General features: G+C 58.5%; 3 protein-coding genes across 3 annotated transcripts; 2 read left to right on the top strand and 1 right to left on the bottom strand.

The window, feature by feature from the left end:
• Positions 1-5,669: 5,669 nt before the first annotated feature.
• Positions 5,670-8,064, bottom strand: POLE4 (DNA polymerase epsilon 4, accessory subunit). The gene is made up of 5 exons (XM_051639963.1): positions 8,060-8,064; positions 7,596-7,773; positions 6,704-6,788; positions 6,432-6,473; positions 5,670-6,101 (listed from the first exon to the last, which is right to left on the bottom strand). The coding sequence occupies exons 1-5, from the start codon at positions 8,062-8,064 to the stop codon at positions 6,088-6,090; spliced, it is 324 nt and encodes a 107-aa protein (XP_051495923.1). The 3' UTR covers positions 5,670-6,087.
• Positions 8,065-9,220: 1,156 nt separating this feature from the next.
• Positions 9,221-15,430, top strand: LOC127394193 (basic salivary proline-rich protein 1-like). Its single transcript, XM_051640029.1, has 5 exons — positions 9,221-9,359; positions 12,532-13,183; positions 14,228-14,294; positions 14,856-14,968; positions 15,263-15,430. Exons 1-5 carry the CDS (start codon positions 9,357-9,359, stop codon positions 15,319-15,321), a joined length of 894 nt encoding a protein of 297 aa, XP_051495989.1. The 5' UTR covers positions 9,221-9,356; the 3' UTR covers positions 15,322-15,430.
• A 203-nt stretch (positions 15,431-15,633) lies between these two features.
• On the top strand, positions 15,634-18,220 carry PRAM1 (PML-RARA regulated adaptor molecule 1). Its single transcript, XM_051640047.1, has 5 exons — positions 15,634-15,716; positions 15,961-16,123; positions 16,943-16,976; positions 17,517-17,551; positions 18,006-18,220. The coding sequence occupies exons 1-5, from the start codon at positions 15,654-15,656 to the stop codon at positions 18,008-18,010; spliced, it is 300 nt and encodes a 99-aa protein (XP_051496007.1). The 5' UTR covers positions 15,634-15,653; the 3' UTR covers positions 18,011-18,220.
• Positions 18,221-19,774: the final 1,554 nt, after the last annotated feature.

The raw sequence follows: 19,774 nt of genomic DNA, 5'->3' as shown, positions 1-19,774 counted from the left end.
CCCCAGGCTGAGATGCTGGCAGGTCCCTGCCCTCTCCCTGCCCTGCCTCCGGTGCCTCCAGCCCCATGAGGAATTCCTCCAGGCTCCGGATGTCCTCGCTGGAGCAGGGGATGCTGCAGTCAGGGTTCAGCAGCTCCTTGAGGAGCACCTCGATGTCGCAGGGGGAGGTGGCTGTGCCAGTGTCCCTGTGGTCCCCAGGGCTGGAGGCCCTGCTGGGCCCCTCCTGGCTGTCCCCCATGGCCTCCAGGGCGCAGTCAAAGAGCCTCAGGGCCTCTTCGAGGGGCACCTCCTTGGGCAGCAGCAGGGCTGGGTTGTGGGGGGCAGCCCAAGGACTGGGGGGGTTGTTGCTGCCCAGAGATGCCCCCGCAGACGTGGCTGTGCCCGCGGCGTTGGCCTCTGCTGCCTTCCCCTCCAGGGGCTGCTGCCTGGCGGTGGGGGTGGGCAGCTCTGGGGGGGCTGAGGTCTCTGCTTTCTTCTCTCTGCCGGTGCCACCAGCGTCCCCAAGGAGCAGGCTGCTGCTGGGCCTGTCCAGAATGTCTCCCACCGTGTCCAGGGTATACCCAAAGAGCCTCAGGGCCTCCTGCAGGAGCATCTCCTCGGTCACCTCGATGTCATCCCCCAGGGGCTCGGGGGCTGGGTTCTGGGGGGCAGCAGAGGGGCTGGGGGGGATGTCGCTGCCCGGGGGTGCTGCTGAGGGGGTGGCTGAGCCCAAGGGGCCGGGCTCCCCAGCCTGTCCCTGGACGTGCTGGTAGCTGGGGCTGGACGGCAGCAGCAGCCCCGGGGCTGGGACCCCCCCTCTGCCCTGATGGCTGTAGGGTCCTAACTGCTGGGGCTGGCCCTGGGGGGCCCCAGAGGCTGCCGAGGCCAGGGGGGTCCCGCAGCCCCACAGAACAGCCCCTGGCAGAGCAGAGGGGCCAGGGCCCAGCGCGGAGGCGGCGGGCGGCAGCATGACCGTCCACTGCGTGTCCAAGACGGGCCGCTCCGTGTAGCAGCTCCTGGGAGCCCCTTGCAGCCCTGTGGGGTGAGGGGAGCTGTGCTGGGTGGGGGGACCCTCCGGGGGCTCCCCATGGCTGACATCCCCCAGCTCTGCACGGGGAGCTGGGGGACAGGGGAGCAAACTGGGGAGGGGACTTGATTCCAGGGGGGAGAGGGGACAGGTGGCCCCAGGTCTTTGGGAAACCACAGAATTGTTAAGGTTGGAAGGGACCTTCAAGATCATCCAGTTCCAACCCCCTGCCATGAGCAGGGACCCCTCCCACTAGACCACGTTGCACAAAACCTCATCCAACCTGGCCTTAAAAGCCTCCAGGGATGGGGCATCAGTGCTCTGGAGATGGGATTTACTGGGCACACGTCACCCAGGCAGGGGCAGGGACCCTCCCCCAGGCTGTGTCTGTGGGGGTCCAGGGGTGGTAGGGATGTGGGAGCACCTGGGGCTGGGGATGGTGAAGGTGGCAGATGCACCAGAGCAGACAGGGTGCCCTGCTGGGGGTTCCTGGGGTGCCCCCCCACCCCTGGGCAGAGGTTGGCAGGGGCTGAAAGAGAGACAGGAGCCATGGCTGGGGGTCAGCTCTGCTCGTGCCCCCAGGAGAGTCCCTGGGCTGGGGGATGTGGGGTGGATTCCTACCTTGGTGGTAGAAAGTTCCTGGGAGCACAAAAGACTGCTGGAGCCTGGGAACTGGGGGGGCCTGGGGTGCCCCCCAGCCCGGGGGTGCCCAGGCTGCAGGGAAGGGCTGTGCCTGCCCGGGCAGGGGGTACAGGCTGGTGGGGGCTGAAAGAGAGACAGGAGCTGGTGTCACCTCCACTGGTGCCACCAGGTCCCTCCCCAGGCTGTGGGGTCGGTCCCTACCTTGGGGGTAGAAGGTTTTGGGGATCACAAAAGCCTGAAGGAACTGGGGTGCTGGGGGGCCCCGGGGGCCACACAGGGGGTGCTGCCCTGGTCTGTGTGCCATGGTCCTTCTGACTGTTTGTTGGTTGCCAAGGTCTCTCTGGTGGCTCCCAGGACACAATGTGGGGGCTCCCAAGACAGAAGAATGTGGGGGCTCCCAAGACACAATGTGGGGGCTCCCAGGATGGAATGTGGGGGCTCCCAGTGTTCCATCCCTCCAACATTCTCCCCAGCTCCCAGCAAAGGGTGAAGGGGGGGCTGGGGAGCCCCTGGCCCCTCCGGGTGTCTCTCCAGGGCTGTGGGTGCCAGTGCCCTTGTCTGGAGGCCTCGGTCCCTCCCCAGAGCTGGGACATCCCTGGGCTCAGGGGCCTTGGTGGCAGGAGCCCCAGGCCTGGGGCTGGGCTGGAGGGCACAGGCTGGGGAGGGGGTGGGCAGGGCCAGGGGTGGGGGTCGCTCTGTGGGGCAGGGAGAGGGTGTTGGGGGGAGCCCTGACAGTCCCCAGGGGCTGGTTGAGCCTCTGGGGCAGGAGGAGGGGATGGAAAACAAAGCAGATGTTGGAGCAGGGGCTGCTCCCGACCCCCCTGCTGGGATGGAGACCCCAGGAGCTCCTCTGCAGGCCACGGGGAGAGATCACACATGGGCAGAGAGGTTGGAACCTGCTGATCTTTAAGGTCCCTTCCAACCTTCACCATTCTACCTCTGGGTCAGGAGCCCTTGTCCTTCCAGGGGATTTCCACTTCCCCCACACCAGCTGGGAACACCACAGTGCTGTGAGCAGCAGGTCTGGGAAATTCCTGTAGTCTGTGGGAGAGACCTTCTTGTCACCTTCTTGCCACCAGGACTTGGGGTGCCAGGTAGGAAAGTCTGGAGAGAAGGAGCATGAGGGGTGGTCTTTTTGCTGAGGATGTGGTGAGGGAGGTGCTGAGCTCCTGCCCCTGGATCAGGGGTGGGATGCCTGGGAATGGTGCAGCTGCCCCAGGGGAGGTTCAGGATGGACATCAGGGAGCTTTTCTTCACCAAGAGGGTGTTCAAACCCCTGCCCCGGGGCAGGGCCTGATTGTCTGGGGGCTTTGGAGCCCAGTCCTGCTGGAGGGGACGCTGGTGGTGTTCAAGACCAAGGCCATGCAGCCCTTGCTGTGGTGTGTGCCCACCCCCCCGGGCCCAGGGTCTGTCTGAACCTCTGCAGTGTGGGTCCTTCCCACAGGCTGCAGTTCTTCACACACTGCTCCAGCACGGGCCCTTCCCAGGGGTGCAGCCTCCCGGGAATGCTCTGCTCCAGGGTGGGCTCCCCCTGAGCCCACAGGTGCTGCCAGGACCCTGCTCCAGTGAGGGCTCTCCACAGTCACAGCTTCTTTCACCTGCATCCAGCTGCTCCAGCACGGGCTCTGCGCAGGCTCCAGGTGGATATCTGCTCCACTCTGGACCTCCACGGGCTGCAGGGGGAACCACCTGCTTCACCATGGTCTTCAGCAGCAGCTGCAGGTGAATCTCTGCCCTGGCACCTGGAGCAGCTCTTCCCCCTCCTTCTGCACCAGCCCTGGTGGCTGCAGGGATGTTTCTCTCACATGGTCTCACCCCTCTCTCCCAGCTGCTGTTGTGCAGCAGCTTTTCCCCTTTCTTGAAGCTGTTACCCCGAGGCTCTCCCCCTGGGGCAGGTGGGCTCAGCTTTGGCCAGTGGGGGGTCCCTCTGGGACCCGGCTCCATCTTCCCCGGGGGGGGCAGCTTCTGGCATCTCACAGAAGCCACCCTTGCAGCCCCCGCACCCCAAAACCTCACCCCAGAAACCCAGTGCTCCAGCAAAAGCCCCAGGGCCCTCTGGAGAGGAGCAGGGCTCCGTGGGGGTCTTGGCAAAGGTGGGTGAAGGCTCTGGGGTCTCTGGAGGGCAGCAGAGCCCTGCCCAGGCCCTGGAAAGGCTGGGAAATGCCCTGGGTAGTCATCACAGAAGCTGGACCCTGGAGGAGTGTGGGGCATGAGAGGAAGGGACAAACCAGTCCAACCCTCCCCATTAAGCCCAAGCAGTCAGAGATAAACGGAGCCAGTACCCCCCCCAAGGTCCCAGGGAGGGAGCTGGTGTCTGTCCCCAGGGACACTGGGGCCTCTTTGAGGGTTTCCTCAGGGACTACCTGCTCATCTGCTGGGTCCCCAAGGGCTTGGTGGTGGGGGACAGCTCAGTGACAGAGGACATTGCTGCCTGGGCTGGGGGGTACCCAGGGATGCCCCTGGATGTGCTGGTGGCAGCACTGGGGGGAGAAGCTCCCTCGAAGGGTCTCTGTTCTTACCACCTCTTTTAAACTAATGAAGGGATGTGGAGTCACTTCCCAGTCCCCTCATTTGCAAAGAACACGCACCCCCCCCAAACCTCACCCATCACCTTCAGCAGTGTTTCCCTCTCAGGACAACCCTCCTCTGCCCCTGGCAACACCAACGTGAGGTGAAGCTGGTTCTTTGAGGGAGGTGGCAACAGGGCAGGGCTCAGCCCCACAGCCACTGGCTCCCCACAACCACAGCAGCTCTGGTTTTGCCCCTTCCCAGTGGGACTGAGCCCTGGAGCCAAGAGGAAGCAGCTTGACTTCTAACTTGGTAAATACATGTAGGGAAATACTGGTTTTTCCTAGTCTTCTTTCCCAATCCCACTAATGCTTGTGTGCTGGGAGGGACTCAGACTCACCGGCTGAGGGCAGCAGGACGCCCTGAACACCCGCTCATGAGGCTCCTCATCACAGCATCTCTCTGCTGACCTGGCTGAGTGTCCGTGACAGGGACCAGCTCCAACTCCCAGAGAAATATTAGGGTTGTTTTTTGGCTTTTTTGCCAGATTCAGGAATGAGAGCACACAACAGAACAGTGCTGGCAGCACCTGACACCACCCTGGCATTCAAAACAAGGTTTGGGATGGTTTTTTTTGCTACAATTACCTACAAGTGCAGCAAGCACAGAAATGTGGGGCAGCCCTAAGCCCCCTTGGAACAAGCACAGTCTCCCTGGAGCTCATAGAATGGTTTGGGTTGGAAGGGACCTTAAAGATGATCAGGTTCCAACCCCCCTGCATGGGCAGGGACACCTCCCACCAGCCCAGGCTGCTCCAAGCCCCATCCAACCTGCCCTTCAACACTGCCAGGGATGGGGCAGCCACAGCTTCCCTGGGCAGCCTGGGCCAGTGCCTTCCTGCTCTCATGGTTAAGAATTTCTTCCTGATGTCTCACTTAAATCTCCCCTCGTTCAGTTTAAAACCATTATCCCTTGTCCTATCACTGCCCTCTCTGGTGAAAAGCCCCTCCCCAGCTTTCCTGGAGCCCCTTCAGGCCCTGGAAGGTGCTCTAAGGTCTCCCTGGAGCCTTCTCTTCTCCAGGCTGAACACCCCAACTCTCCCAGCCTGTCTCCAGAGCAGAGCTGCTCCAGCCCTCCCATCATCTTCATGGCTCTTCTCTGGACTAGCTCCAACAGCTCCATGTCTCTCCTGTGCTGAGGGCTCCAGAGCTGGACACAGCACTCCAGGTGGGGTCTCACCAGAGCAGAGGGGCAGGATCCCCTCCCTGACCCTGCTGGCCACACTTCTGTTGATGCAGCCCAGGCCACAATTGGCCTCTGGGCTCCAGGACACACTGGGGGCTCATGTCACCATGTCACTTATACACTCATCCTCAGCTCCTGGAGGAACCTGGGCTGCACTGGGGCAGACTTCACAAAAGCATCATGCTATTACAAGTCATCCTTTCCAAACCACACCACGTCTGCAGGAACATCCTCCCCTCTGTCCCAGCAGCAGAGAAATCAGGAGAGCTGGTCAACAACAACAATTTAATTGTGTTTGGTTATGAAAGAAGTATATACACAGAAAAACACATTTCCATTGAAAAAAACCCACATCATAAATCACCATGTTTGGGCATCTGAGCCAAACCACCCTCTGGGGAACTGCAGAGAACCTGGGGAGGCAGGGGCTGCTACTCTGAGCAACTGCTGGCCCACCTGGCCCAAGCTGGAGAGCAGCCTGCACCCCAGCAGCAGGACACACTCAAGTGACATACAAAACACTTATGAAAAGAAAAAAATATGCACTTTAAATAAAGGACTTCAACCTTTTTACAAAACATGATGGTTGCCATTTCAGTCCCCACTCTAGGAACAATTCTGGAACTCTCTGCCCCACGTCCAGCCCTGCAGTCTCTTTCTCCCAGGGAGCTCTATCTCTGTCCAGCTTAGTCTAATGTACCTAAAAATGAATGAATAAATAAATAAATTATAGTCTCAGGAATCAGAAAATGCAGTTATGTGAACAAATGGAACCTGTTTGCAAGCTGCCAAAGGAACAAAAGTCACATTTTGAAGTTTAAGCAGATCACAAGTAAAACCAAATCTAGCTAAAAAGTATTTTATGTGTCTCAGTGACCACTTGATTTGTTTCACCTCTCAGAAAAGGGCCTAACAAGTATGAACTATTAACTATTAAAGATGTGGAAATGGAGAGTTCTGCAAATGATTTAAGTTCTTTCTCTCCCAGGAAGGAGATTACACAAAATAATGAAACCAAGTAGAAACTCACCTTCCAAAAAAGCAAATTCATCAATAGCTTCAATAGCATTATCTGCAAAGCAAATTGAAACCAGTTAGAATAGATAAACCAACCCCATATTTGCATCTGCTTCAAACAGCTGGATTTGAAATTGCATCAGTGCAGTCACCAACTGCAAAGGGATTGGCTTGTTTTGAAGCTGGTGTATGAAATTCTTAGTGTAATGATTGCTTCATCAGACCAGGACAGGTGGAAAAACCCTCCATCCTGGCAACCCTTTGCAACAGAAAATGCTCCCATACCCAAGTCTTTTCTCTGTAGGGTTTTCCTTTTTCCTTGCTGAGCGTACACAAAAGCATCCTTAGCTATGGTTTCAACAAACAGCTCCTGCAAAGCAAAAACAAGACAGTTTCACCCAGGGGATGAGAGAGGGAAGAGAGAATATCCTGAGCAGCAGAAAAGTCCTACAAGACCACAGGAAGAAACCTGAATCTCCATCTTAACATTTCCCCTTTTCCAATAGATAGCTCTGAAAATAACAAAACTAAGTTGTTGGACAAGTGATGCAGATGAAGGAGCAAAGGCCAAGAGTGTCACAGAACCACAGAATGTTTGGAGTTGGAAGGGACCTTCAAGATCATCCAGTCCCAACCCCCTGCATGGGCAGGGACACCTCCCACCAGCCCAGGCTGCTCCAAGCCCCATCCAACCTGCCCTTCAACACTGCCAGGGATGGGGCAGCCACAGCTTCCCTGGGCAACCTGGGCCAGGCTCTCACCACCCTCACACTCCAGAATTCCCTCCTCATGTCTCACCTCAATCTCCCTCTCCCAGTTTCCATCCATCCCCCCTTGTCCTCTCCCTCCCTGCCCTTGTCCCAAGCCCCTCCCCAGCTTTCCCGGAGCCCCTCCAGGCCCTGGGAGCTGCTCTCAGGTCTCCCCGGGGGTGTCTGCCCGAACAGCCCAGGGAGGGCAGCTCCAGCCCGGGCCCCTCGCTCTGCTCCGCACCCACCAGCCCCGCCGCGGCCCCGCCCGGCGGGAACAGCCCCGGGCGGCGGGTTCGGCCCCGCGGACGCCGCGGGAGCCCCGGGCCCGCCCTCCCGCCGCCGGGAAACACCGCCCGCTCCTCACCCCGCCGGCCAAACCCCGCAGGAGCCACGCGTGCCCAGCCCCGACCCCCGGGGCCGCCCCTCACCGTGGCGCGGGCCAGGACGAACACGGCCTCCTGGCTGGCCAGGGTGACGTCCGGGTCCGCCTTCACCAGCGCCTTCACCCGCGCCAGCGGCAGCCGCGCCAGGCGGGACGGGCCCCCCGGCCCCGCCGCCTCCTCCCCGGGCCCCGCCGCCTCCGCCACCGGCCCCGCCGCCGCCGCCGCCGCCATCCCGAGCCCGCCCCCGCCCCGCGCCCGCCCCGCGCCCGCCCCGCGCCCGCCCCGCGCCCGCCCCGCGCCCGCCCCGCGCCCGCCCCGCGCCCGCCCCGCGCCCGCCCCGCGCCTGCGCGGCCCCGCCGGGGCGGGACGAGGCGGCTCCGGCCCCGCGGAACCCCCGGAACCCGCGCCCCGCGGAGCCCGGGGAGCGGTCGTGCCCGTGCGGGGATGCCCGAAACCCCCCCCCCCAGCCCCCCCCCGCGTCGCCCCCGCCTGCGGTCCCGCATCCTCACGTCATCCCCCCCCCCCCAAACGTGGCCCTGGAGCTTCTGTCACCGCATCCCCCCTAACGCGGCCCCCACCCCCAAACAGCTCCCCGGGGTCCCTCCGAGTTGGCCTCGGGAGCGTCCCCATCGCCCCGGGCCCCTCTCGGGCCTCCCCCCGCAGCGGGCAGGGCGCTGCAGCCGCGGGGACCCGCCGGGCTGTGCCCCCGCGCGTCCCCCTCCCTGCTGCTCCTGCGCGGGACCTCTCCACACCCCCCTCTGCAACCCTTCCCTGTCCGGGGGGAACCAAACCCCCCAGTGCCTGCCTGGGGCACCCCCCGACCCTTGGCCAACGCGTCCCTGTCTCCCGTCCTTGCTGCGCTGTCTTGTCCTTGAAGCCACGCACGGGAGGAGCCGGCCTGGGCGCTGCTGCTGGGACCCCTTCCTGAGGGCTGGAGGGACGTGCTGCCCTGGGACAGGGACATCCCCGCCTGCCCGCAGCCAGACAGACCTCCCCTGCCAGCCAGACCTCCCCTGCCAGCCAGACCTCCCCTCCCAGCCAGACCACCCCTGCCAGCCAGACCACCCCTGCCACGGGGCTTGACTAAACCCTCAGACCTTTCCTGCCTCTGAGGCAAGAAAGGGTGAAACCAGCAGGTTTCAACACAGAGATGGCCCAACTCGCTGCCACACTGTGCAGAGCACTTCCCCTGGTTCCTGGTGGAGCTCGGCTCTTCAACGGAGGAGACATCCCCAGGTTCTGGGTACCCTGGGATGCCATCACCCCCTCCCCAGCCCTCCCGCGCTCCTGCCGGTCTCGGCCGTGCAGGGCCATGCTGGTTTTGCTGTGTGACCCCCACAAATTGCCTCTGCAGACCCCATGGGGCTCTGAAGACCTGACCTGCCGCAGGTTGACATTGGCCACCCTAGATGAGAACATAACCTGCCCCCCTGATCCTCGTGGCACCTCGTCCCTCACGTCCCAGAGTCACTCCCTGAACTCCAGGCTCTTTTTTCGGTTGAGACTCTTGTGGGCAGCAGAGCTTGGTGGGCTTCGGGCTTCCCAACAGCAGCAGAGCCCCAGCTAGCAGTGCACCAAGAGCTGCTCCTCCTCCTCTTCCTCCTCCTCCTCCCACTGTTTCACAGTCGGGCTGCAGCGACTTCCTGGCGTTGCACGCAGCTTCTCACCAACCGTTAGGAAAGAGCTTCTGGTTTCAGAGCAGGGGGACTTTGGAGAGGCTGTCCTTGCACCAGTCCTTCTTCTCGGATGCCTCCGGTGGCCTTCAGAGAGGAGCTGAGCACGCAGGAGGGCGTCTGCTGATGGAAAATGGTGAGTAAGAACTGGAGCCAGGCTGTGCTGGACCTGGGGATGGGGTGCAGGGAGCAGAGCTGGGTCTCCTGCTTGGAAAGGCTTTGGCAGATCCTTGTGAGGGGCTGGATTCTCCTGGAAGACAAAGTCAGCCAGTACTTTGGAGTTGGTTGGAGGCTCAAAGGTCTCTGATCAGTTCCTGGGCTCAGTGCGAGATTTGCCGGGTGATGGTGGGCTGGTTATCAAATCCGTGGAGGAGGAGGCCACGCTCTGCACTGACTCCAGAACATCCACCAGTGCAGAACATACTGAAAAAGCTGAGGCTGACCATGGTGACAAGTGGTGCTGTATCCCACAGGTGCACCTCTGTACAAAGCCCCAGCTCAGGAAACAGCTCCAAAAATGGGTGGTCACAAATCCCTGAATCATTCAGGTGCCAAAAATCCTGGCAGCATAGTTGGGAATCTGGAAAAAGTTGCTTTTTTCCCCTAGTTGGTGTGAAAATGCCACTGCCTGGTGTGCAGGGAACAGCCAGTCCACGCTGCTTTGCCACGGGTTGTGCTCCCAGTGCTGGGTTTGCAACGTTTAGCTGGGAAATTGGGGTGACTGCCTGGGGATGTGAGGGGAACTTGCACCTGTTTAGGTGTCTTTACACATCTGAGCTCTCTGTGCCCAAAAATACTGTGCTAGGTTTTTGAGGACGAGCCCTGCAGTTGTGAAAGGAAGAGGTTATGCAAGCACAAGCCCCAGCTGAAATCCCAGAGGGAGGAGAACTTCAAAATCAAAGCTGATGGCTTGGCAAGGACCAGCAGGGACACTGTGGCCCAGGGACAAGGAGGGGGAGAGAAAGATGTGGGAGAGCCAGATGATCCCCCCCCGCCCTGTTATGAGGTGGATCTGAGGAGCTTTAGGGGAATGTTGTGCCGTCCCTTGAACCTGGCACTCTTCTTCCAGAAGTCACCCAGGCTCCTCCTGGCAGCCTTTCCTTGGAGGCTTCAGAAAAAGGGTTTTTTCAGTCGTTCAGGAAGCCAGGGCAGGTCCAGGTGGGTGGCAGCAGGTCCCACTTCACATGTGCTCAGGGTGAGCAGCACAGGAAACACCCTGGTCAGAAAAGTAGGGCAGATCTTCTGCCTCTTGGCCCTTTTTTGTTGTCAGACGCAGGCTTTGGCAGGATGAGGTTCAGCAGCTGTCACTGACAAGGGTGGGAGCTCTTAAGGTCACCTCAAGAATCACCAACAAAGATACCAAGAAAAGGTGATTTAAATACAGATTTAGGAAAGTGCAACTTCACAGAATTGTGTGTCAAGGTTCAGTCTTTTACTGGCTGGGTGGAAGGGACGTGTAGGGGTTGGAGTTGGATGGGAGGGACTTACACGGGTATCAGAGGAAATGATTTATGCAGGGACAGGGGAGACTGAGGCAGGAATGGGTTGGGGTGATTTGCGCAGGGATCGGGGAAAAGAATGAGGAAGACCCTCCTGTTGAGTCATGGGGCTCAGAGTGGAGCCCCTTGCTTTCTAAAATCCTTCTCAAAGAGGAGTTTGGGTCCAACTGGATCCACTCCTGGTCCCAGGCTTACTCAACAGTGTGCAACTAAGGGGTTTAGATGTAGGGATTTCAGTGTAGGCCTTGAACACTGAACTATGGGTCTGGTGTGATTTGAAATAGCAGTAAATTAACATTGATTGACACTGTTATAATTAAATTATTAAAATAAATTAAATAAATTAAAATTATAAAATTAGTTCATATGATTTTCTGACAGCTTAATAAAAAGTCAAGGATTTGCTATAATCAATACAGAGGTTCTGTAAAGATCTATCAAAGTTTCTAAACTAAATTGCACACACACACAGAGATATAGAGGTTAACCTGTTGGAAGGGACCTTGAAGATGATCAAGTCCAACCATAACCTAAATCTACCAACCATAACCTAATTTACCTGTTCAGTGCTTAAATCATGTCTCTAAGCACTGTATGTACATTTATTTTCATCACTTCCAGGGATGGTGACTCCACCACCTCCCTGGGCAGCCTGTTCCACTGCCCAACCCCTCTTTTGGTAAAGAAACTCTTTCCAATCTCCAGGCTAAACCTCCCCTGGTGCAGCTTCAGGCCATTTCCTCTGGTCCTGTCATTATTCACTTGAGAGAAGAGCCCAACTCCCACCTCCCTACAACCTCCCTTCAGGCAGTTGCAGAGTGCAATGAGGTCTCCCCTCAGCCTCCTCTTCCTCAAACTAAACAATTCCAGTTGCCTCAGCCTCTCCTCATAGAACTTGTTCTCCAGACCTTTCACCAGCTTGGTAGCTCCTCTGGACACGTTCCAGCAACTCTGCATCCCTCTGGAAGTGAGGGGCCCAGAACTGACCCCAGTGCTTGAGGTGCAGCCTCACCAGTGCTGAGCACAGGGGCACCATCACCTCTCTACTCCTGCTGGCCACACCATTCCTGCTGCAGGCCAGGATGCTGGTGGCCTTCTTGGCCACCTGGGCACACGCTGGCTCATGTTCACCTGCCTGTCAACCAGCATCCTTGGGAACTTTCAGAGTGAGCCTGTGATCTGAGCAGGAGGGGTCTCAGGTACGTTCTACAAACAGCAGAGTTCCAGGCGTGGTTGGGAAGTGCTTCATCACCCCAAAGTGCTGTATTTGCTCTAGGACAAGCAGGTGCCCAGTTGTCTGGACTCACTGCTCTAGGAGGCAAGATCAGAAAGTGCTGGAGTGTCTGAGCCCACTGCACTTGCTATTGAAGCAAGGGCAATGTTGGGCCCACTGCACTTGTCTCCAAAGCGAGAGCAATGTGGCTGGTGTTGATGTTGCAGTGTGGCCCAGTGAGCAGGGGCTCTGCTCCACCTCAGCAGCATCATCCTGGTTTTCCTCCCAGGGAGGGATGATGATGGGTGGCTCTGTGTGGTCTCCCCCACCAACTCCTGCCATCCCATCCCTCTGTTTTGTTGGTCCCTGGTAGTGGACAAAGTGTGGATCTGACCAAAAGACTTCCTGGAACACCTTGATGTCCTCATGATGGTGGGACCTGCTCTTGATCTGGTGCAGCCTGGTGGTGTTTTCTCAGGCACTCTCCAGAACCACATTTCATGGAGGAGGTTCAGTGTCAGGCCAGGAATTCCCCAGGGGACTTTCTGACTCATTTTCCTCCATGGGGTTTTAACTGGAGATTTTCTTGGTTGCAGACACACCTGGAGGGGAAAGAGGCTGTGGTGAGGCACCTCCGGGCAAAGCTCCAAGGGGACAGGAAAGACCCTCTGGCCACATCCCTTGCAGTGGAGCTGGGACAGACCCCAGCACCAGGCTCCAAGGGTGAGCCTCCTCCTGAGTCCCCCTGGGGCAGGAGGGTGGACTTCAGCAGAGCTTCTCCATCTCACAGCAAAAGTCAGAGTGTGGGACAGCATTCACCTCCTCACGCCGTCAGTGAGGCCCCGGGGTGGATGCTGAGACTGAAGAAGGGGATTGCTCAAGACTCCAGCTTCTCCCCAGCCCCTGCAAAGCCAGGAGGAGGAGACACATTGAACAGGGAGGTGGGAGCCACCTCTGATCCTCCCCAGAGAAGCCTAGCCCCACAGACGTGGCCATTTGCCAAAGACAAGGGTCCTTCAGCAGTTCCTGCCAAAGGCAGAGCTGTGGGAGCCTCCCTGAACGCTGTGGGAAGACCCCACAGGACAGGGCACCCAGCTCTGCCTCGGAGGAAACCTCTGCCCCATGTCAAGGTGCTGGGAGCAAGGCCAGCCAAGCCCAGGCGTCCTCCTGCCGTGGATCTGGAGAAGTTTGGTGCAGCTGCACGTCCTGGGAAACCTGCTGTGGAGCCACCAAGGAGCACTCAGCTGGGTACGGCCAGGCAGCTGCAGGTCCCTCAGAGAAGGATGCTGCTACTCACTCAGGAAGGAAAATCTCCCAGAAAATCTCCCCATTCAGGGTTTGGAGCTCCTGGGAGATGGAAATATTGGAGGGAGGCTGCTGGAGAGGTGGGGGCTGGTAATGCTAAAGGGGCTTTTATAGAATCATAGAGTCATAGAATGGTTTGGGTGTGAAGGGACCTTAAAGATCATCTAGATCCAACCCCTGCATGGGCAGGGACACCTCCCACCAGCTCAGGTTGCTCCAAGCCCCATCCAACCTGCCCTTCAACACTGCCAGGGATGGGGCAGCCACAGCTTCCTTGGGCAACCTGGGCCAGTGATAGGCTTGGTGTGCAGAAAGGAATGAGAGAAGGACAGCAAGCAGAGAGTCAAAGGGGGCTACGTGCCCTGTCCCTGGCTGGGAACACGTATCAGGCTCTGGAATGCCTCTAGGGAGTAGGGTTGGAGTAAGTAACAGGCAGGATGCTGACAAACTGGAGTGAGGCCAGTTCAGGGCACTGGTTGGGGCCTGGTTGACCAGGCTGGTGAGAGCTGCAAGGCTGGTGACAAAACTGTCAGGATTCTGGCAGGGATGTAGGTGTGCCAGTGATCATAGATGATGCAGCAGCATCTTCTGGCTGATGATGCTCCTGAGCACATGGCAACATCCAGGACTTGCCCTGACTCTGGTACAGATCTGGATTTTGGCCTTTTTCACCATGTTCAAAATACCCATTTTGGCCTCTTTCCCTCCCCTTTTGTTATTGGTCCAGGGAGGAAGTAACATTAGGGATATAAGAATGGGAAAAGATGTGTTAAAGCTCCTCAGTGAGGTCCCAACGAGCTGGGGGGGAAGAAAATCTAGAGACGGGCCAAGGAGTAAAAGCTCCTCTTTGGATCCAGAGGTGTGGGCAGTTTTATCTCCCCACTTCCCTCTGCACTACATCTAGCCCAGGGTAGTTTTGGGTGATGGAGTCAAGGAGAAAATGTGAAATAATCCCTTGCTCCTCCCTCCCTTTCCTGTTTACCCCAGGTTACCCAAGACCAGGCTACGTGGCCCCAGCGCGGTTCCCACCGCAGGATGGTCCGAGGGTGAAGGGGTAAGGGCTGAGGCCACACTTCTGTTCTAGGTGGCTTCCAGGCTGTCCTAACCCAGTGGGAAGGGCTCAAAAGGGAACAGCAAGAGGTGTCCTTGGGTTTTTCTGCCTGCTTCTGGAGCCTGGAGAATCATTATGGTCATCAAGTCCAACCATCAGCCCAACACCACCGTCCCAACTAAACCCTGTCCTGAAGTGCTAAGTCCACATGTTGTTTTGAACACCTCCAAGGATGGTGACTCCACCGCTTCCCTGGGCAGCCTGTTCCAATGCCTGACCACTCTTTCAGTAAAGAAATTGTTCCTAACATCCATGATGGGCCAGCACCTTGTGCAGGCAGCTCCCGTGGTGCAGAGCGCCGTCCCGTTACCCCTCAGCTCTGGCTGCTGCCCATCACCTGCCCCAGGCTGCTGTGCCATCTTCCCGAGCCCTGTGGCACAAGCTGCTGCTCTGCCCCAGCCCCACGGGCAGCTCCCCATGGCCCTGCAGCCTCCACCCTCTCCCCTTGGCCCCTGGTGCCATCACCACAACACGGCTTCCTACTCACCGTCTGCCTCCTCACAGGGATGAAGATGAGATCTACGACGACGTGGAGTCTGTGGGGCTGCTCAGGACAGACCAAGGCTTTCTGCTGCCCCTCGTGTCCCGGCCCCCAGCCTATCCCCACCCCAGAGGAGGTGGGTCCAGGAGGGTGCTGGTTGGGGTGAGCTCTGCAGGTCAGAGCACCAGCCATGGGCAGCAGTGGGGCCTGTGCTGAGCCCACTGGAGGGAGGTGGGTTTCTCTGCTGCCTTCTAAATGGGCCTGGGAAGCCCTCAGCCCCTCCCTGCTCAGGGTGCAAGCTCAGGGCTCCTGAGTTCTCCCAGCAGGAGAAAGCTCTTGCTGCTCTTTCAGTCTTGTGTCCTGTCTCAAGGGGTGTCTGCACCTCACAGCAGCCTCACAGCAGCACCTCTCCTGGGGTTTGGTTTTACAGGTGGTGATGCTGGTCCAGCCTCCAACAGGGTTGCCTTCCTGGCGCCAGCACAGAGGTAACAGGGGTTTTTACTCCAAGAGACCCAAAATGGCCAGAGCTCCTCACTGCTTTGACAAAGTTTGGGGGTCTCATGGTCTCTGCTGAGCTTGTGATAGAAATACCTGTGGTGAGGAGCACAAGGGGCAGGTTCAAACCTGGCCCAGGAGCCCCAGAGGCCCTGGAGGGAGGGACCTTTGGGCTCAGGGGAAGAGCTGGTGTGGGGAGATATGATGGGGCAGCAACTGGGGTGGGAGAAGGGGAAAGGAGGGAGCAGAGCTTGGGGTGTCCTGAGCTTTCCTTTGACTTGTAATGACCCTGCAGAGAAGCACAGGTCTCCCAGAAGGTGAAGCCAATGACACTCAAGGAATGCAAGAAGGAAGAGAAGGCAGACAGGGAGTTCCAGAAGAAGTTCAAGGTAAGCAGCAAAGAGCAGCAACGTCCTGGGAAGGGCCCAGCACACCAGCTGAGAGGACCTCTGCTCCACTGGGATGAGCCAATTCCCAGCTCCCACCTGCCCTGTTCCCCACTGAAACATCACTAGATCAGCCCCGTTTGGCCAGGGAGGGAGCTGCTTTCCCCAGGAAGGCACAGCTGTAGGAGTGCCCAGCTCATGCTCCCCTGGAACAGCTGCTGAGCTGCAGTGCTTCTGTTTGTCTCAGTTTGAAGGAAGCATCAATGTCCTGACCCAGATGATGGTTGACCCCGCAGCGGCGGAGAAGAGGGGTGGAGGGAAGAACCTGCCACTGAGACGAGGAGAAATTCTGGATGTCATTCAGTTTACAAATCAGGAGCAAATCCTCTGCCGGAACAGCAAGAGGAGGTGTAAGTCTGTGGGCCTGAGGCTTTGCCTGCAGTGAGGAGCACAAAGGTTTGGGGACAAGTTTCTTTGTGCACACCCCCCCCCCAGTAGACAGCAGGAGATGTCCCCTTGCTGTTTAACAGACCTGACATGTACCCTGGGTCTCTAATGTTCCCACTTCTCTTTGCACAAATGTCCTGCTCTTCCCCCAGCACCAGCATTCCTGCTCTTAGCTGGGCTGTGTTCTACCTCTGCTCAAAGCCCTTGCAGATCCTGGAGCCACCAGCCCAGCACGTCAGGCTTTGCTGGAGGCACAGACTCCTCCATCCGTGTTGCACTCAAGGGAATCACAGAATCACCAAGGCTGGAAAAGACCTTTAAGACCAAGTCCAGCCTATGACCTGACACCACCACATCTCCAGACCATGGCACTAAGTGCCACCTCCAGCCTTTCCTTGAACACCTCCAGGGATGGTGCCTCCACCACTTCCCTGGGCAGTCCATCCCAATGCCTGATCATTCTCTCCATGAGGAAGTGCTTCCTAATAGGAATAGATCCTAATAATAATAATAATTCCTAATAGATCCTGTAGGGACCATGTGCTTCCTGCCAGCTGCCACCCAGCCTGGCAGCTCTTTCTCTGCAAGACCCTGGGCAGGTTTCTCCCAAGGTTCCAGCTTGGCTTCCTGGAGCCAGCTCCTCCTTGCCCCCAGCTCTCCCTGGGGGTGTGAGACGTTGCCCAACCCTGCCTGTCCTGGGCAGGGGCAGGTGCTGGGGTGAGACCCTGCCCATGTCCCAGCTCCTGGCACAAGCTGACGGGCTCTTCCTGGCTCTGTTGCAGATGGCTACGTGCCCCGGGCTGTGCTGCTGCACCTGTGAGTATCTCTTCCTCCCCACTCCACAACCTGTAGCAATTGCCCAGCACTGAACCAGCCCTGGCGTTGAGTGCCAACTCAGAACCATCCCACCCAGGCAATGACCATAATACCAACTAGTCACCCTGGGGTGGAACCTGCCGTTTCTGGTGGTCAGGAGAGGTTCTGGCACTGGGAGCAACTTCCTGGGGTGCTGTGAGACCTCCCCAAGCTGTGGTCCCTCAGGTGGGACCTGCCCAGCAACTTCAGATGCTGCTGGTGGCCCAGCACAAGGGGCACTGCCCCCTGCACAGCTGGGTCTGCAGCTCCTGGCAGCCTGGGATGGGGCCACCCCCCCTGGGCAGGGTGAGAGGGGCCAGAGCCACATTCATCCCATGACAGAGGGGACAGCACGGGGAGCAGGAGAGTGGGGCTGCCTGGGGGACACCAAGGCCTGTAGACACGTCAGGCACTGGAGGAGCTGGCTCCTGCCTCAGCATCAGAGGTGGTGGGGACAGGGGAGGGCAGGCTGCTGACAGCTCCCTGTCTGTTTCCTCACAGGGACACGGACATCTATGATGACGTTGAGGTTTCTGGTAGGTGCAGAGGGAGCTGCTGCTGCAGCCCCTTCACCCAGCACCAGGTGCTGCTCCCTGGCACGGGCAGGCAGCAGTGATCCCCACGCCAGCACCAGGGCCTTCTCTCCTACCCATTTGCCATTTCCCCACCTTCCCTCGTTCCTCTTCCTCTCTGTTATTCCTCCCTCTGGGACATCCTTTCCTTTCCCTCAGCTCAGGTGCCCATGTTCCTCAACTCCCAATTATTTAGACTTCACTGCACCCTTTCCCCTCTCATTTTGCTCCCTCCACTTGCTGCCAGCCTCAGGGACCCTTTGATGTCCTCTGACATGACCCTGACTCCCCAGACAACTTGGGATGCCCTTTCCTGACTCTCTGCTCACTCCCAGCATCTAAACTCCATCCCTTGCCCCACGGGCTCTGAAGATGGAGCTGAGCAGACTTAAACATTTTCTCCCATCCCACCTGGCAGGTTGAGCGATCCAAGCTGAAGCCAAAGGCACAAGACAGAACCAACAGAGACCTCCCCAGGGGCCAAAACATGAAAAGCACTAGATGCCACACTCCTGCTTGGGCAGGAGCTCTGCTTCTTCTGAGATGGGCTGCAAAAGCCTCCGTGTCCTCCCTGAGACAGCGGCCAGGCCGCTCCTCCTGCTGCCAGGATCTTGTCCCACAGGGGCAGGGGGCTCCAGGACTTCCCCACCTCAAAGCTTTGGTTTGTCTGTGTTAAATATGGTGATGGTTTGAGCAGGATTCGTGATCTTGTTTTTAGGGGAGGGATTTAAAAGCTGGGCCAGAGGGATTTGAATTTGAAGAGGTTTTAATATTTCCCCGTTCCCGGGGCATCCTTAGCCTGGGAGCAGCACTGTGTCCCTAAACCCACCCACCCCAGCCTCCAGCTGCCTTCTGCACCACATTCCTGACCCAGTGAGACACCTGGCCTGAGCTGGAGTCAATCAAACTGGACATAGAAGCACTGTCAAAGTGCAGCACTGGTTATTGCCCAGGCATCCCAGGGCATCCCATGGCCTTGGGGCAGCTTCCCTGCAGAGCTGGTGAGGGAGGGGCAGCTCTGTTCATGGACTTATGGTGATGAGGGTTGGAAGGGACCTCAGGAGATCATCTTGGGTTGAGATCCTCAGTCCAACCCCCTGCTAAAGCAGGTTCACCCAGAGCAGGTGGCACAGCATCACCTCCAGGTGGGTTCTGAATATGTCCAGAGATGGAGACTTCACCACCTCTCTGGGCAGCCTGTTCCAGGGCTCTGTCACCCTCACTGTGAAGTTTTTCCTCGTGTTCAGAGGAGGATGGATGTACCCTCGTGTTGGGGTGGACGCTCAGCATCCTCTGTGGGTGCCTTGGGCTGATGGGCTGGAGGGATTCCCTTGGGAAATTCTCCAGTTGCCTGGGAAACAGCCTTTCTTTGCAAGCTTTGCCCTCCCGAAGCCCTGGCAGATGTGGGGTAGGAAGGGGACACACCAGTGGAAGGGGACACACATCTGGTGGCAGGACCCACACAGTCACAGAATCACAGACTCACAGCATGTTGGGGATTGGGAGGGACCCCCAAAGATCACCCAGTCCAACCCCCCTGCCAGAGCAGGACCAAAACCAGGGCAGGTCACTCAGAAAGGCATCCAGACAGGTCTGGAAAGTCTCCAGAGAAGGAGACTCCACAGCCTCTCTGGGCAGCCTGTCCCAGGGCTCTGTCACCCTCACAGCAAAGAAGTTCTTCCTCATCTTGAGCTGGAACTTCCTGGGCTCCAGTTTGAATCCATTGCCCCTCGTCCTGTCCCGGGGCACAAGTGACAAGAGCTTGTCCTGCCTTCTTGACTCCCAGCCCTCATGGATTTTTAGACCAAGGTGCCTTGGGCCCAGGAACTGAGCTGGGAAGGCAGTTCTGGGGCTGAATCCCTGCCCTCAGCCTGCAGCACACAGCCCTGATCCTGGGGCCGGAGGGTTAACCCGGGAGGATTCGGCCCCGGTGCCAAGCCCAGATTAACCAGTTGAAGACGTCACTTTCCATTATGGGAAAGGCTCCCCAAGAGCTCCAAAGCTTTCAGTCCCAGGGATTAGCTGCCAGCACCCTCAGCTCCCAGCAAGGGGCAGGGGCTGCTGGCGTGGCCGTGCCCGGGGCCATGAGCGCGGCTGGGAGCTGCTCTCGGGGGCATCTCCTGGGCAGCTGAGGACCACCATGTGGGAGTGGGCCAGGAGGACCATGCTGAGCCTGCTGTCCACCCC

This window comes from Apus apus, chromosome 24 (genome assembly GCF_020740795.1).
Source record: "Apus apus isolate bApuApu2 chromosome 24, bApuApu2.pri.cur, whole genome shotgun sequence".
In the NCBI taxonomy this organism is placed as follows: Eukaryota; Metazoa; Chordata; class Aves; order Apodiformes; family Apodidae; genus Apus; species Apus apus.
Note: the sequence above shows the minus strand (reverse complement) of the source record. Positions and strands in the feature narration are given on the sequence as shown.